Source organism: Salvelinus namaycush, chromosome 29, assembly GCF_016432855.1.
Source record: "Salvelinus namaycush isolate Seneca chromosome 29, SaNama_1.0, whole genome shotgun sequence".
NCBI lineage: Eukaryota > Metazoa > Chordata > Actinopteri > Salmoniformes > Salmonidae > Salvelinus > Salvelinus namaycush.
Window position 1 is genome coordinate 10248976 of NC_052335.1, and position 17698 is coordinate 10266673.

General features: G+C 42.9%; 1 protein-coding gene across 3 annotated transcripts in view; it reads right to left on the minus strand.

The window, feature by feature from the left end:
• rad51b (RAD51 paralog B) overlaps positions 1–10670 on the minus strand; it is a 50898-nt gene extending 40228 nt beyond the window's left edge. The window contains exons 1-8 of one of the 3 annotated variants that reach the window (XM_038968740.1): positions 10623–10657; positions 10263–10352; positions 9947–10060; positions 9768–9872; positions 9526–9662; positions 9234–9353; positions 8871–9054; positions 5053–5125 (exon numbers count right to left, since the gene is read on the minus strand). In XM_038968740.1, coding sequence (XP_038824668.1) covers positions 5053–5125; positions 8871–9054; positions 9234–9353; positions 9526–9662; positions 9768–9872; positions 9947–10060; positions 10263–10346 — 817 coding nt within the window. In that variant the 5' untranslated portion in view covers positions 10347–10352; positions 10623–10657. The other 2 variants (XM_038968741.1, XM_038968739.1) reach the window with 2 other exon arrangements.
• Positions 10671–17698: the final 7028 nt, after the last annotated feature.

The window sequence follows — 17698 nt, forward strand, 5'->3', positions numbered from 1 at the left end:
AATCTGGTGATGTTTTTTTTCTCCCCCTGTTCAGAGAAATCAGCCATTGAAGCTTGCATTCTATACAATAAAATAGTGTGAAAGTACCACGTTTTGCTCACTAGATGCCGCTGTACCTGCTACTGCGACAACACTATCAATTTGGCTGGTCTCTTGTGTTTATTAAATGGATTACAACATTTTCTTTGCAACTTTGGGTAGAAAACCAATAGCTTTTGCTCATGATGAAAATAAATTGTGGTAAAGAATGCAAGCTACTAATTTTTTTTTTTTAAATGCCAATTTGTGTGCAATCAATGACCTTCATTTCTGAGATCAAATTATATTTCAACAAAATAATGTTTCAGGAATGCTAATCTTATTTGTTTCTAACAGAAACGATTTCAGAACAATCTGAGATTATGGGTGTTGAAATCCTCTTTCTTGTGCTTTTTGAGTTGGAACGACTCACTGACTGTACAGAAACTTGGCAAATTGAAATCAATTTGGAAACTGCAAATTCAAAACAAACTGCCTTGAAGCCTGAAAAACATATCACTATACAGTAGGTAATGTAAGTATCGTCATTGATTCATCCCCATGATTCATCATTATTCCCAATTTCCACTGTGTGTGTGTGTGTGTGTGTGTGTTTGACCCTGCAGGCTATGTAATGACCATTAACCAGAAGACAGCCCCAGCCGCCTGACACACTGTTATTATCGCTTGCTTTTGTGTGACCATGGTTCCCTCTGCTCCCATGACACCAATAAACCTTGGCTGGGCCTGGGATGCTAATTCTGTCTGCTGAAGGATGAGCCCTGGCGGGTGGCGGTGTGTGTGTGTCTGAGTGTGTGCATGTGTTCGCGAGTGTGCATGTGTGTGTATGTCCGCAAGCGTGTGAGTGTGTGTGCGTACCCACGTGTGTGTGTGTGTGTATGTTGCCGTGTCCTTTTCATTCTCTTCCTTGATGTATTTTCCATGGAGTAAGCAGGGATTCTGCTCGCACAAGTGTCCTATCAGCAACTCTCACTTCCTCAAAACATTTCCTGTGGAAACGTGTGCAAGGCAGAGAAAATAAAATAGCTGCACGACCATGTGACGGAAGTTCTCCCGGCTGGGAAGAGCAGCAGCAGCAGTAGAGAGAAACGATCAATTTTAATATCACAATATACTAGGTAGGAGGCATACAGTAGACTAGAGTAGTACTACAAACACTGGTTAAAGGCAATTAAGTTGAAATAGGACTGAATAAACTACGGGACAAAGACAAAAACACACAGTACTAGAAGACCAGCAGTTTCAGAGTCAAACCAAAGCGGAATATAAAAAAGCATTGGGCCTTAGTGCATCTAGCTGCATCTTTCTGTACAGCACTTTGAGATACCAGCTGATGTAAGAAGGGCTATATAAATACATTTGATTTGATCTAGCTAACCATTAGGGCTCTTTCACTAACATAATCAGTGTACAACTGGCTCACGAGTTTGGGAGCTGAGGCAAAAGAGAAGGAAAGAGAAGGCCGGAGGGACTGAGAGGCAGACTAAACAAACTCCATGTGCGCTGCAGACATCTGCTGTACAGCTCCCTGGAGAAGGATGGGGGGGGGCACGCTATCAGCCTTTTTCCCCTGCTTAGCTCCCTCTGCCTGTTAGACAGGCCTCTAACACAAACACCCAAACCATAACACACACGCCTTCATTCTATACCCCTAACCCCCATCCTAAACCTCCCCTGATCCTACAAAGCCAGCAGCCCACACATTTTCCCACAACTGGCCAGGAACAGAGAGCAGATAGTGTAGAGTCCAAAATCCTGTCCAGTGTTTCAACACACTGTCTATGTCACGACTTGTGCTCGCTGGATGGCTCCTCGAGTGCCACAATAAGTCCTAGTGCAATAAAAGTGTTGTAAAACAACATTCAAGGACATGTGTTACTAGTACATAGCTAAAAGGCCTTGTCCAGCTCGTGTATGACAGAAAACCATACCGCGTTTGCCTCTATGCTAATAGAGAGAATGGATATCATATGGATAGCCATCTCTGATAGAGCGAGAGCTCTCTGGAAAGGCTGCCCCGCTGTGCAGAGGAGGAAGTGGCTCAAATAAACATGTCCAGTACAGATTTCAACCTCCCCATTTTCCCCCTCTCAACAACTCTCTCGCTCAGCATCCCATTCAACTTTTCTCTAGTTGTTTCTCACAATCTGTTTATCTCTCTCGTTCTACAACCCTCTCTCCCCCTCTGCCTTCTGTTTTCCTTTACCCTCTGTCCCTTAGTAAACCCTATTGGTCTAGTGGCTGGAGAGCTCTGTGCAGTGTGGCTGTGTGTGACCAAGCCTCGAGGGTAAGACGGGCAGTCGATTAGGGCGACCGGTTGGGGAGGAGGAAAACCCAATCATGTAGATAAAGTGAGGGCATGGAAAAGTGTCTCAGTGTGTTGCTGGCTGGCTGCACACAGTGGCTCTCCTATCAGAGGCAGTGGAGGAGCTGAGGGGCTTGGATCACTGCAGCCTCAGTCACACACAATCAATGAAGGAGCCCTGCTGTTGACAAAGAGAGGCTGTCTGTATGTCTGTCCACTGAGCCCTGCTGTTGATTGAGTGTCTGTCTGTCTGTCTGTTGGGCCCTGCGCTTGACAAAGAAGCTGTCTGTCTGTCTGTTCATTGCTGACCTGGGTTCAAATATTATGTCTGCTTTAGCCTGCCTGGAGTGCCAACTGGGTTCGGTTTGCACTTTTGGGAATATTCTATTAGTTACATTGCACCAGGCAAGCTCAGTCAAACACAGCTCAAGTATTTGAAATTATTTCAAATAGTATTTTGAACCCAGGTCTGCTGTCCTCTGGGCCCTGCTGTCTGTCAGTCAGTCTGCTGGGCCTGGCAAACAGAGGCCAACTGTCTGTCCGCTGGTCCCTGCTCTCCCACAGTGACTGGCCTGTGGCCCCCTCACTCCAATCTAACCCTAGAGGGATCACGGGGTTAAACCACACCGGATGGCCCAGTTTAGCCTCTATTAAAGGCTATTTTTATTTACACACAAACACCCCACACAGAGGCAGGTGTGCACACTCATACACACACGGAACACTTCACAGGAGCATTCACACTCCATGCACGGAGTGACCATATCATTACTTAGCAGTGTTAAGTAATGAGCTCACTTCTCACACAAAGATTCCCTTAAGTGGTTGATTCCTCTTTAGTCCCTACCCATATTTAGATGATTCATACGCTTCAGTATAATCTTGGTTACCCAGAAGTAAAATTCACGTGAAAGTTGTCACTTCCACGAGAGATTAGCTTCAACACTACGTTTACTTTTCATCATGAAGTTTATGTTATGACAAAATAAACGCTTGTCACGATGACCTCTCTCCCCCATTACACTAGGAACACCAACCCTCATCCATAACTTTATGCTTTACACTTGCTATTGTGAACAGCTAGCTCAGCCAGCTAAGGGTTTGGGGGATTTTCTATGCCTTGCCTTGGGCATCGCCTGTTTCAAATGCTGGCACCAAACTACTGTTGGCACTGGGCTGGCTATTGAGTTGAGTTTTCATCAAAATGAGGTCAGAGAGAGCTTCAGTTGGACAACTGCAGTTTCACTAGATTAAACACAGAGAGCTAGGACAGACCTCATAGGCATCCAATGTCCCTCAGCGACTGAACTCTTTTCATCTCTAATATTACAAATATCTACAGAAATAAATCTTTCCGACATGAAAAAAAAAAAGGGGGGGGGGGGGGGGGTTCCAATAATGAAATGCTACCCATTCAGCTTCTGGCACATAACACTGAAGACAAGCAAAGGATGATAGCAATAATCAGACATACTAATTCAATAATACATTCTCTCTGTACTGATAGCTGGGCTAGAGAATGTGTATAGGTCAGTCCAGCAACCAACCCATCTCTACCTAGTAGTTTCTCTACACACTCATCAGGCCTCCGCAGTACCAGAGGCTACCTGAAGCCCACTTCAGGTCTACCTGAGTCACAGTACTGATCCTAGACCAGGTAGAAACCAGACTCCCCCTTTCCCTCTCCTCAGACTAGACAAAGGGCCTTTTCAGACCTTCCATCATGCGCATCATGCTCGCAACCCCAGCCAAATCCCAGGAGACCATCGATGGGAGAAACCCAAAGGCGACGGAGGCTGACATTTGACTGGAAACCCGAGACGCAGGGATCTCTGGTTGAAAACAGCATAGGTAGAAACCTGCTTGCACGAGACAAAAGGGGGAGAAAAAAGGTGCGGGAGAAAGAGAGGGAGGGATGGCGGGGCTAGAGAAGAGTCAGACCCAGGGAGAGGAGATGTGAATCTGATTACATTAGCAGAGAGAGGGGTGAATCAGATACACCCTACTGTCGAACTCTCGCCCGCCTCACCCCTCCATCCAAGGACATATGGAGAGAGAGAGAGAGAGAGAGAGAGAGAGAGAGAGAGAGAGAGAGAGAGAGAGAGAGAGAGAGAGAGAGAATTATAGAATGAGAGTGAGAAAGAAAGAAAGCGAGAGAAAGAAAGCGAGAGCAAAAATTGAAAGAGAGAAACGAGAAAGAGGCAGTCTTTCCTCGAGGGGGAATGACTGTATTTAATGAAAGAGTGTAGTTGGTAAAAGAGAGAAAGAGAGAGTACAGTTACAGGTCAATGCCATGTATCTATTAGATAACGTAAGAGAAAGAACCCGTGTCCCTTTACTCAAAGGCTAGCTTCAGCATAATGTTGCCCCAACATTCATTGGTCCGACTACACCGCCGAGACACAGATCCACACACAGGCTATGCTAAGGGAGTGATGAAGACGGGGTCATTATAACAATACAGGACACAGGTCATAGAATAGCTCTGTTACCAAGGTGATGGTAAACAGTGAGATCAAACAAATCTCTGTGACCCATCAGAGACGCTCCATGTGTTTCAAAGAGTCACACGCAAGGCGACCTGCTACAAACATCCTTGGTGCATCACTACATTAGTATGTGTTGAATCCAATGTTTCATTGGATGGTTAGTATTGCAGTTACATTCAGATGTGATCAGTTAACATGGAGGCTATTTCGTTTGTTTACCTCCCCTGAATGACGCAGCGCCTCTCTCTCCTCGATCGCCCACATGCGTCGTGATCTGGTTGGTCAAGACCACCTAGGAGGGAGAAAATAGAGAAGCATGAAGAGAATATCATGACATTAATACCTTCCACAGAGTGCTGGTATGCCATGCTAAATGTTCATTTCAAGGTTTTTAGGCAATATCTCAAAGCAATATACCTTAGACTATGAACACAAAATATACCCCAAAAAAATTGGGGAGAAGTTCTGGTAAGTTATTTCTTAAAATGTGTTTTACTTGTCCTCAGATGACTGATGGTCAATAGTAGGTTGGAGGTCATCAACATTAAACGATATGGGTGGTCAATATGTATCCAAACCCAACCAAGCCGGAGACAAAAGTATTCTGAATATCATCCAGTCCAAGTCTGACACAGCAGAATTTTGAGTAAATTCCCTCGAATAATCAGTGGTGGTGGCTCAAAGTAGCACTTGGTGAATCAAATTGGCCTTGATGAAATACCAACATGATAAAACTGTTGCCAATACAACAGACTCAGAAAAAGGAGAGAGGCCCTAGGCCTACCGTCACATGAGCTATAATTGTCCTTTAAGCCTCCAGCCTGACAGAGCTACACTGTGCATGTGAGCCAACTGCGGCTGACATGAGTCAAAGTCCATATGTCAACAATAAGGCTACAATAATAAACTCATGTTTGGGCAGGCAATGAGCTCCCATGTGTTGTTCTAACTAGGAGAAATCCAGAGAAACAACACAGTTAAACTATGAAACCTTGGCTAGGCAATAGATGTAGGATCTTAATTTGATTCAGTTTGGTACAACAGGAAAATAACCTGAAGCACCAGGAACTGAATTATAATTATTGAAAATTGTGTAGGGGTTGATACATTTTTTGTAACGGAAAATATGTCTGACATTTCAAATACATTTTAAAACACAAATACACTACAAGTATTACATGTCCTGAATTTCACAAAAGTTCTCCTGCAACAGGGTGATCAAATCAAGATCTTACATCCAGTAAACTCACACCAAATCAACAATTCCACACAACCTAGGAGCGGAATGGAAGCAAAGGGCTCCAATCTACCACAGTCATCCAGTCTCGCAAAATTTGGCACTGTGTCATACATTAAAACAAGAACCAGTAAATTTAACAACCTGGTTGGTTTGGCCCTGGGTGCTAATAACAAAAGTCTTTACTTGTTTAATCATGATAGCCCTTATAAAATACTCAGTGGGCCACTAGCAAGGTAGGCTATCCTCACTGTGGTTTCTTGTCAGGGCACATTTCAGTTAATAATATGGAGGAGGTAAAGGCAAAACGCTCTGTCAAGTCCAGACAGCCCTCACATGAACCACAACATGCTTGTACGCCAAAACACGGGTGTGGAAAATAGCATTTGACTTACACCGAAGCCTAATGATTACACAAAGGCACACATACAAAATAAAAGACAAGTTAGCTGGCAAATAGGTAATGAATGAGTTTAGATGTTTAGTATAGCATAGGAAAGGCTTAGCGCCCTCAAATTAGACACACAGACCTCAAAGCCAGTTCCGCTGTGTTTATTACTATTTATTTTGTTCATTATTCGTCTCTAATCGGGCTGATTTAGACCTACGACACCAGGTGGGTGCAATTTATTATCAGGTAGAACAGAAAACTAGCAGTTGTCCAACTCCAGACCTCGCTCGTGGGGTAAGATTTGAATACCCCTGGCAAAGAGTATAGTATAGTGTATTATAAACTGGGTGGTTCGAGCCCTGAATGCTGATTGGCTGAAAGCTGTGGTATTGGCTGATAGCCACGGGTATGACAAAACATTTATTTTTACTGTTCTAATTACGTTGGTAACCAGTTTATAATAGCAATAAAGCACCTCAGGGGTTTGTGGTATATGGCCAATATACCAGGGTTAAAGGCTATTTCCTGGCACTCCGCATTGCGTCGTGCATAAGAACAGCCCTTAGCTGTAGTATATTGGCCATATACAACACCCCTCATGCCTTATTGCTAAAGTATAATATAGTATTAGGCAGACGCTTACAGTGTTCAGTAACTGTCAGGATGATCTTGTTGCTATGTAACGTCAAGGTATGTTAACGTGTACATACAGTCATGACATTCTGACGTGGCCACTGCATCCTTTGCAGACATATAAAAATAGCTACCAGTAAATAAGCTGTCCATCACTACTATACACGGACAAGCGCCAGACTCTTAGAGCCCCTGGGCCACAGCTGTGAGAAAGGCAACCTGTTCACCTCTGGCTGAGTCCAGAGTCCTGTGTTACTAGCGGGGAGATGGATGTAAGAACTCAGACACACACCCAGAGGACTGAGGAGGAAAGCTTGAGTAACACCGGCCAGGGACTGAGGTGGTGACTTAAGATTTGTATCTAGTGGAAAGTTCAGGGGAAAGTTGGGTTGGTAGACTAGAAACTGATTTTAATCCCCAGTGCTAATAGCCTGGCTAGGCCAGCAGTTGTAGTAGGGACCTAGTAGGTGAGGTGATACACCTTCAGTGCTTTCCTGCCCTCTAGTGTTGAACTGTGTTACTGACACGAACAAGGATGCACTGGGGTCAAATAGGGCACATGTATTATTCCTTGTGAGATATGGTATGGATTAGATATTTTATTCCATTTTAGATTTCAGGAAAACATTTCCTACAGAGTGCAATGCACTATTGCCTTTCGCCCTTTCCTTCCAAATCCCACACATAGGGCTGGTTCCTTTGTCTTGGATTACTTTGTGATAACGCTAACATCTAGTGGCCGAATGGCAGTTCTGCAATATATTAGGCAGTCAGAAGTGGTATTAAGGGACTAATGATGTGATGGGGGAGGGGGGGGATTACTTTTTAAAAGGATAATTATAATGCAAAATTAAGGTAAATAAAATTACGCTGATATCTAAAATATAACAACCCCCTCCAGAAATGAGCCCAATAACATATTGGCCCATATCATCAGTCAGGTGTGCTACTTAGCAATAATCATTATCACCTGATGTAGCCCATCGGATGCAGCATAGTGTCTATAAATGAATAAATAGGCTGAGGGTTTCCAATCTGCATTTACCCCATCGGTCTAATCATTAGCTAGATCACAAAATCCAAACATTAGTCTCTCTTGTTGCTAGTTAGCAACATATTGATGACTTGAATGTCCCCCCCCCTCCCCCAAAAACATTCCACTGGCACTCATCCAAGGATCAGGTACTGTGAATATAATGTTGGTCTACCTGTTACACCTGACCCTTGTTACATTTAGCACTGGTCTTCCCTATGCATTCAACCCAATGGCCAATGCTAACGCGAGTAAACCATGCCGCTGCTAAAAAACCCTGGTTCTAAAATGGTGCATTTTAGCCTTCTCATTTCTTGGATTTGAGATGTGTAGCTTAGTAACACTTCAGAAATCGGTGATTCTCCTCTTTTAATAGTGGCCATCAAAACTGCTTTCAAAGTTGTTGTTTTTCACCGCGACTGCATTGAGAATGTTGTACAATGACTGGGCATGCATATTTCTTCCCCTGTGCGGCACTCACAATTTGAATGTGCATCGAGATTAATATTACTTTCTCGCATAGAATGCGACAGGCTGAACAATTGAATAAGTAAACTATTCTACTATGGGGTTGTCTAATTTTGGCGTTACTTACTCGTGTTTTTGGCTGTGGAAAATGAAATGTGGAGAACAACTACAATAACCAAAGCAGGTACCAGGTCTCAGCTCCGCCTGGCTCTCATTTGGATCATAGGTGCCGTGTCTCAGATCCGGCCCAATTTAATCCCTGCACACACACTCACAGGGATGTGAAAGGCCTGAGCCAGGTATTTGAGGGTGGCAGCCTCCTGGCCCAGCAGGTTGCTGCGGTGAGTGAGGTTCCCAGGCAGTGTTGTGTCATACTCCTTCCTCACCACTGAGGCCACCGAGTCAAGAATCACCAACCCAGCCTTGGAGGAGATGATGTCCTCCTCCAGCCTCTCCAGTCTGGAAGGAACCAAAACAAAACTTTATCAATACCAATATCAGTATTAGAAATAGTCCCTTTCACACAGTTCGCCATCACCCAAAATGCTTCATGGGTCCAGAACATGCTTGAGGTAAGTGAGAGGAGACGATTGAATGACACATTTCAGACAGACTGAAAGCAACATGGCGGCCTGTACCTGTCCAGGACATCCTGACACGTGAGCTCCCGAAAAAGGTGGACACGTCCAGCCATCTCCAACACACGCTCCTTCTCACAGAAGTAGTCTGGAAACCTGCTCTGAGCAATCTCCACTAACCTGGAAGTGCCAAGAACAAAACATTTTAGGCCACACAATGCATTTATAAGACACGGAAGATAAGATTATAGAAGACATTACATCATAGAAGATTATAAAATATATGACAAGATAATAAATATGCAGGAGAGGAGAAGAGAAAAGGAGGGTGATGAAAGTAAGTCCCAATCACCTCTCTGCTGAGAAAGCAGACTCCGTATCTATGTAGATGACTCCGCTGTCGAGGCCACCCATGTACTTTGGCAGAGTGGCCAGCACACTGAGCATCATACACACCTGGCTCTTCCCACAACCTGAGGGGCCAGTCACCTGAAAGAAGGAAAGGAAGTTTATGATACATTTTCTCTCTCTCCATCTCCTTCACCATTATAAACCTCATAACCATCTCTATACTCAGTAAGGAAGGTGTACAACCTCTGTGAGTGTCCCCCGTGGTAGCCCTCCCTGAAGCAGTCTGTCCAGGGCAGGTAGGGATGTGGAGAAAAACAGGTCAGCCCTCTGCTTCCACACCTCCAACGCCTGAAGAACAATAACAATTTCATTAGACAGAACAGTGAAGTATGACAGTGACAATGGTGATGTTGTTGACTTACGGTGGTCATTGAGGGGGCACAGGCCTGGCTGACTGATTGCAGCAGCATCAACACCTGCTGGTAACTCTGCCCCGCGAGGCGCATCACCTCTAGAGGTGTGAGGGACAGCAGGTCCTGGTGACAAGGAGCATAGTAGTCACAGTTGCGAAAGGCATCTCGTTTCTACTCCATCTATTCTTTGATGTGAGAATATTAGATAATGGTAACATTTCACATGATATAAACTTGTAATCCACAACGCTAACAGCAACACCGAATGTAAAAAAAAAACTAAAAAAAAAAAACTCCAGAAATGAGCCTGAGCCCAACCGTTTACCTGGCAAGTTTCAATTTGGTGGCGCTTGAGTCGTTCGCATACTTCGAGTGACACACCTGTTCTTCTGAGCTTTTTACTTGCCATAGTTAACTAGTTAATACGTAAAACATATATTATTTTTACAAAATGAGAAACTCAAAGATACTGGTTTTCCCTTTTGTCTGTGACAAACTTGTTATGTTAGCTAGTTAGCTAACTTCAGCAACAACGAGTGGCTAAAGTTCGCTCCGCAAGTGGCAAACGCTAGAAGCTATTTGCTCTAGCAAGCAAATTATGGCTAAAATATAAGAAATTCCACGTTTTGCAACATAATTAAATTTATTTCACTGCCCTGCTAGCTAGCTACATGAGTTCTGTTACCTTGACAGCAGTGTGGCATAAAAAATACCCCCATTTCTGCTTCTTCTTCTTCTTCTTCAGTGGAGTTTAAAGAGGGTTAGCGTCCAATATGTTGCATTACCGCCCCCAACTGAACTATTGTATAAATCCATTACACTTGGTGATCAGTGGTGGAAACAGTACCCAATTGTCATACTTGAGTAAAAGTAAAGATACCTTAATAGAAAATGACTCAAGTGAAAGTAACCCAGTAAAATACTACTTGAGTAAAAGTCTAAAAGTATTTGGTTTTTAATATACTTAGGTATCAAAAGTAAATGTAATTGCTAAAATATTTTATCAAAGTAAAATAACAATTATAAATAATTTCAAATTCCTTATATTAAGCAAAGCAAACGGCCACATTTTCTAGTTTTTTATTTATTTACAGATAAACAATTTTCCTGTCCTGCTAAGCGTTCAAAATGTAACGAGTACTTTTGGGTGTCAGGGAAAATGTATGGAGTAAAAAGTACATAACTTTCTTTAGGAATGTAGTGAAGTAAATGTAAAAGTAGTCAGAAATATAAATAGTAAAGTAAAGTACAGATACCCGGGGGGAAAACGACTTAAGTTGTACTTTAAAGTACTTTACACCACTGTTTGTGATACAAAATGGGAAAGGGGAAGTGGGAAAAATATTTTTTTTTTATTACCCTACCAACTATATTATTCCACTACTTTAACCCTATCTGATCCTACCCTAGGGCAACAACCTTAGAGGACAGGACACTACCACTCAACACACCCTGTGAAAACGTCTGATGTCGATGCAGCTGCCACCACAACTAGTGATGCCAATTTAGCAATTTTGTTGCTAGATTTAGCAACTTTTCAGACTACCCTGGCAACTTTTTTTTCAAACAGCACCTAGCAACAAATGTAGCTACTTTTCAAAATGTATTTTGAACTTTTAGCAACTTTTGAAAAGTGACTCAAACGCTAAAATACACGCATTTTCCCTCTAAATGACACACAAACGATTTTCTCTGTCACACACTCAGTCACAACACACGTGCCTGGCTGCAAAAGTGCATTGTGAGTGACGTCAGCATCAGGCGCTCAGCTCGTACACAGGCAGCAGCAGGCCAGCAGCAATTTCAGCAAATTGCAAATCATTGTTGGCTGACTGCAGCAACAGTAGTACGTGTTCGACGAGCCAAACCCAATGAATATAGTTGGTCACGAATGTTTGATCTTGAACAGAACTTACAACATCAATCAACATGTCTCAATCAAAATTATACAGCCATAAGTACAGAAAGGAGTGGGAGTCTGTCTGTACCTGAACAAATGTCAAATCATATTTTTTGCCGAGATGGCCAGTCAATTTGAGTAACGTTATTGTGTATTCTAGTAATGACGCAGTTTTACGTTATCACGCAATGACATCACAATGTCATTTAGCAACTTTTAGCAACAAATCAACCTGCCTCTAGCAACTTACCCTGAAAATGAGTTGGCAACACTGACCACAACATCTATTTTCTGTGACTTATGTTCCATATCTGCAGTACAGTTGATAACCATTGCTATGAACACTAAGAAACCCACCTTACTGAAACATATATAACTCATTGGCCTATCCCTCTGTTCTGGCACAGATCTACTATTGACAGGGACCCTCTCAGAATCCCTCACCCTTAATCCACCCTCTACTTTCTTCACTGCCTCAGCATACGACTTCTTCTTCACTACTCTGACCCTGGCCACCTTAACCTGCCTCTCTCGCACCGGACACCTCCGATCCCCAGCAACATGGGCACCCCTACAGTTGACACACACAACTTTTCCCACCAAAACTACACATTCCTCTGTCCCATGTCCTCCTGCACACTTTCTACATCTTGGAATATCCCTCCTACACACTGCTGCGACACACCCGTAAACGTAACACCTATAACACCGCAGTATATTCGGCACAAAAGCTCTAACAGAATAACTCATATATCGTGACATTACTTTGTCAGGTAAAGACTCTGAATCAAAGCTCAAAAGAACAGACTGTTTCCACCTCTGTTTCACCACGCTCCCCACCGGATCTGCGTCGCACCAGATGGCGGACGTCACAAACACCACGAATCTTCATCTTAAATTGCTTCACCTCCACACTTAACGCTACCGCAGAAATCCCTCCCGTTAATGGTGCCTTGTACCTAAACACAGAGCAAGATACAGATCTTTCCCCAAGTTGCGTTGCACAGAGCGCCTGCTCCCTCTGATCACAAACAAACATCACAAGTCCGATTTGGGTTGCCTTCACCGACTCAACAGCACCCACCATCTTTTCCACCCAACCTGAAACCACCCATGCATCAGCCAAAAGTCCTGCTTCCACCCTCTTCAAAAATATCACTTGCACTGGACCTAACTTATCTTTATCATAACCATGTCCATCAATGCAAGGCTCAGGTGCCAAGCTCCTCACAACACCTTCTACCCTTTCCATTTCACCTCCAGAACTTAAACTGTCATCCAGCTCACTCTGTTTAAACTTGACACCAATCTTCCTCGTTGTTATTACTGGCTTCAACAGATTCACACCCATCGTCTGCTTCCCTCAGTCTTTTCAACCTCCTCTCTCTTTCCCTCCAATCCTCCTCCCTTAACCAATTACCCGACTCCTTCTGAAAATATTAAACTTTTCCAAGCCTTAATCTCTTTTTAGCCTCCTCGAGAGACATGTTAAGCCCTGTACTCCGTCCACTTCAAACTCGTCTGACCCATACCGCCACTTCGCTTTGCATTTTGGTAAATGTAGTCATATGGGACTGTCAAAACCACTGCACTGGGTCCCGATGCAGTCTTTTTAGGCCTGGGTCAGCTTGATGCATTTCTCATGAAGAATTAATAGAAAACAAAACACATTCTTTCAAATAAAATATATTGAACATTTTGTGCTATTGTGATGTGGTGAGACTGTAAAATAGACAGCAGTAGCAACCATCACGACGTGAAGCAGTCTCACAGGGCTGTGTGATGAAATTACAATCTCAAATAAATTATATCTTGCTTATCGTCTCTCTTTCTCACTCTCCCTTTCTCCCTCTGTCTAGACCCCATCACTCCATCTCCCCCAGCCTGTGTCTGTATCAGTCCGTCTATTGTTTGGAGTGTGACTAGTGCAGGATGGAGGCCCATGTAAGGCCATAATGGCAGGGTTCTCCCTTATCACCAGAGAGATAAGAACCGCTTCTGCACCCAGAGGTTGGGAGCCGTGTCCCTGTCTCTGAAGTGGCCAGTTAAAATAGAGGATGACTAAAGAGTACTGATAAGAATACCGGTAGTTTGCTCTGCCAAGTTATCCCTAATGGGAAAGGGGCAACACAACGGACTATTGGGACAGTTTTTGTAACACGTGTAAAACAACATAAGGACACTGGGACTTAGGTAGGGTTCAATATGGAGTGTGTGGCAGAGGATAGGTAGAGACAGATGGAGGACCATGGGAGAGATCAGTCTGGAGACTGGGGAACGGAGCTTGGGTGAGGTCTGATCGTCTGCTATCGAGACAAAAATGTCCCTAACACCAGTTCCATCCATTCTTGGTCACTGAGCCAAAAAATGAGGTCCTGGACAGACCATTCTGAAGGGGTTTATTTTATGATTAGTGCATTCCCAGGCTCCAGAGGGAAAGCAACAAAGCTGTTTCCATCTACATTTATTCTCTTCATGTGTGTTTATCTTATTATAAAAATACAATATGCATTAGTTGGATTTTAATGGAATGGTATTTTTCTTGGAATCAAATCAAGATTTCATGTAAATAATTGTGAAAAATGAGGTGGACTATCTGTCAGAGTCTTCTATAAGGCTTCTTGGTCATGCCTCGTTGCCTTAGCTTAACTTCTGAACCCCCAAAAAATTCTGAATCTTTCTCTCAACTCTTTTGAACAAATATCCATTATTATATTAATATGGCATCATTTAGAAAACAATCCATTTAAATCCCTTCTCTTCTGAACAAATTCTAAAGCATGACTGTAACAATGATGGGCGGATTGGCCGTCTGGCAATTCTGGCAAATGACAGCCTGGCCAGACCATCTTTTATTAAGGTGGGCTGGTCGAAATAGACAGGCCCATTAGCCTGTTTTTTTAATGAATTTTGTGCTATTTCTCTGTTGTCATAATCTTCTATATTAAGCATTTGTCTGAACAGTGGGCAACGGCCGGCCCCACTGCCAAGATGGACCATTTTGTTGATTGGCTGAGCTGAGGTGATGCAGATTCACATCCAAAGTCAAACGCGCATCATCAAAGAGAGTGAGACCCATTCTGACTCTGTCAGTCACTCAGTCAAAACAGAAAAACGGAACGGTGGTGCCGAAAAAGTGAGAGACCAAAAAGGCTGATGCTGCTAAATGTGTGAAATTAACCAGATTATTTGCTAAAAGTTCTGGTTCTGCTGGTCTGAGTGCTGAGTTTGTGAGAAATGATAGATACACTGCCATGGTGCAGTCGAGATAGGAAGAAAACAGAGAAAGACACACTCACAACACTGATATAGAACTGACAGTTAGGCCTAATATTTTGCCTGTATATTGTATTAAATATGTTTCATACCTACTATAGGCCTGGTAGACTAATTAGGGAAGGGGTATTCGGGGAACATTTAGACTCTAGGCTACTTGCAATATAGCCTAACAAGTCAATATTGGCTGTTATAACACTTAGGTAAGGCAATAGCCATCTGCTAAACATTTATTTATACAGTGCTTTTTGCTAGTCATCATGTATTCAATAAAGGTAAAATCAGGGAGTGTATGTGTATTTGAATTGTTTTATCAATGTATATTCGCTTAAGAATCTCAGTCTCTTCAGCCAGGTGAGTTAGTCTATGAGCTGTAGTAACAAGCGACTCTGGTGTCGGATTACATTACATGGCCACTGCAGTGAGTGCTGGAAAGTCCTGCCTATCTCCCACTTATTTCATTCGATGAAAGGCCTGTCACTTTTGGGTAGAAAGATACTTAATGTGTGCAGCACAGTCAAACAAAGCACAACGCTGGAAATCTATTCGCATCCATATAAACTAGTCCGGCATCGTTATTTGACAAACAGATTGTTTTATATTGAATTCAATAGAAGAAAAGGGAGAGAGGTACAGAGAGAAATTGGCAGCTCCTTAATGTAGCCATTGGCTACAGCCAAAACATTAAGGAACAGGTTGTCTGTCTCCTCTGTCTCTCTCTCTGTTTTCTTCTATTGAATTATATGTAGCCTAATACTTAAACACTTATCTAAAGTGAGCAGGGGGAACACTTGAAATGCACTATTTTTAAATATGTAGTTAGGCTGTTATAAGCAAATGGCTATCTATAAGGCATTTATTCAGTGATTTTCTTCTTTGTCTAATTTATGTGTTTATTCATTCACGACTAGGATGGGTAGCACTTTATTTTAAGAGTCCATAATAAGTAATTTATAAAGTGTGTGTTCACCATTTATTAATCATCACACCCACATTCATAAACCATTTACTAATCATTAGTAAAGTATTTTTGCATTCCCTAATCTAAAGTGAGTGCTATTTTACTGAAAGACCAGTGTAATTTCTCACAAAATTGGGATGCCATTGGTAGACAATCCTGCTGTACCTGGTAAAAGAACAAGCACACAACATAGGAGGCTTAAGGAAATATATGTACATGTGTGAATAACTTGCTTACTAACATTTACAAATGTGGGAGTAATGAGTAATAAATGTTGAACAAACGGTTTGTAAATGCCTTATAAATGGTTTACTCTGGACCCTTCAAATAGTGTTAACCTGCCAGTTTATTCATATTTTGGCTATATATTATATATGTAATAGAAATGAACCCTTAGGATGGGACATTTTTATTCCTTCACAATTAGGATGCTGCTGGGCCTAGCACAGGCTAGGAACATACAGACCACATACACTCACTGGACAGTTTTTTAGGTACACCCATCTAGCATTGGGTCAGACCCCCCTTTGCCTCCAGCGCAGCCTGAATTCTTTGGGGCATGGATTCTATAAGTCGGAAACGTTCCACAGGGATGTTGGTTCATGCTGGCGCGATGATATCACACAGTTGCTGTAGACGGGATGATGGTACACCACCGCACCAGCCTGTACCGTTGACACCAGGCAGGATGGGTCCATGGACTCATGCTGCTTACGCCAAATCCTGACTCTGCCATCAGCATGACGCAACAGAAACCGGGATTCCTAGGACCAGGGGATGTTTTTCCATTCCTCAATTGTCCAGTGTTGGTGATCGCGTTTTCACTGGAGCTGCTTCTTCTTGTTTTTTTACTGATAGGAGCTTAGCAGTGTGTGGGTAAAATCACTGGGGAAGCAAGTGTCATACAGAACACCAGGGTTCCCCCAACTGGCGCCAGGTTTTATTTGGCCTCCCAAGTTTTCTGTAGAATTTTCATCGTTTCATTGGACATAATATATGGTAAAAACACCAGGAAATCAGCTCCAATAGATTTACATTTGGGAAACCACTGGGCCAGTAACTGAAAGGTTGCTGGTTCAAATCCCCAAGCCGACGAGGTGAAAAATCTGTCTGTGCCCTTGAGCAAGGCACTTAACCCTAATTGCTCCTGTAAGTCGCTCTGGATAAGAGCGTCTGCTGAATGACTAAAATGTATTTTCATGGATAGTAGAGAGACACGTGATCATATACAAATATAAGCAAGGTTTGAACTTATTATGTTTTAGTAAAATATTACATCTGTTTGGGCTTCTTGCGGTGAATTTGCAGTCTACGAATTATTTGGAATTATGCCCCCCCCGCCACCATCTGAAGAAATCGACCCGTGGCTGAATCTAGTTGATGATCCCTGCAGTACACGCTTTTATTTTTTGTTGTCCTCGGCTACCTGAATAAAATGCTTGCTCGCTAGCCTAACTTCCAGCGTTAGCTAGTTAACATTAACCTTCTACATCTAGCTACATATTGACCTTCCATACTCTCAGGCCAGGGGCACAACAATGTATGAATTAATAGTTGGATGAGAATCGGCGTTATAATCATTTGCCAGTATGGAGAATTAAGTAAAACCCCAAGTCCAAATCCC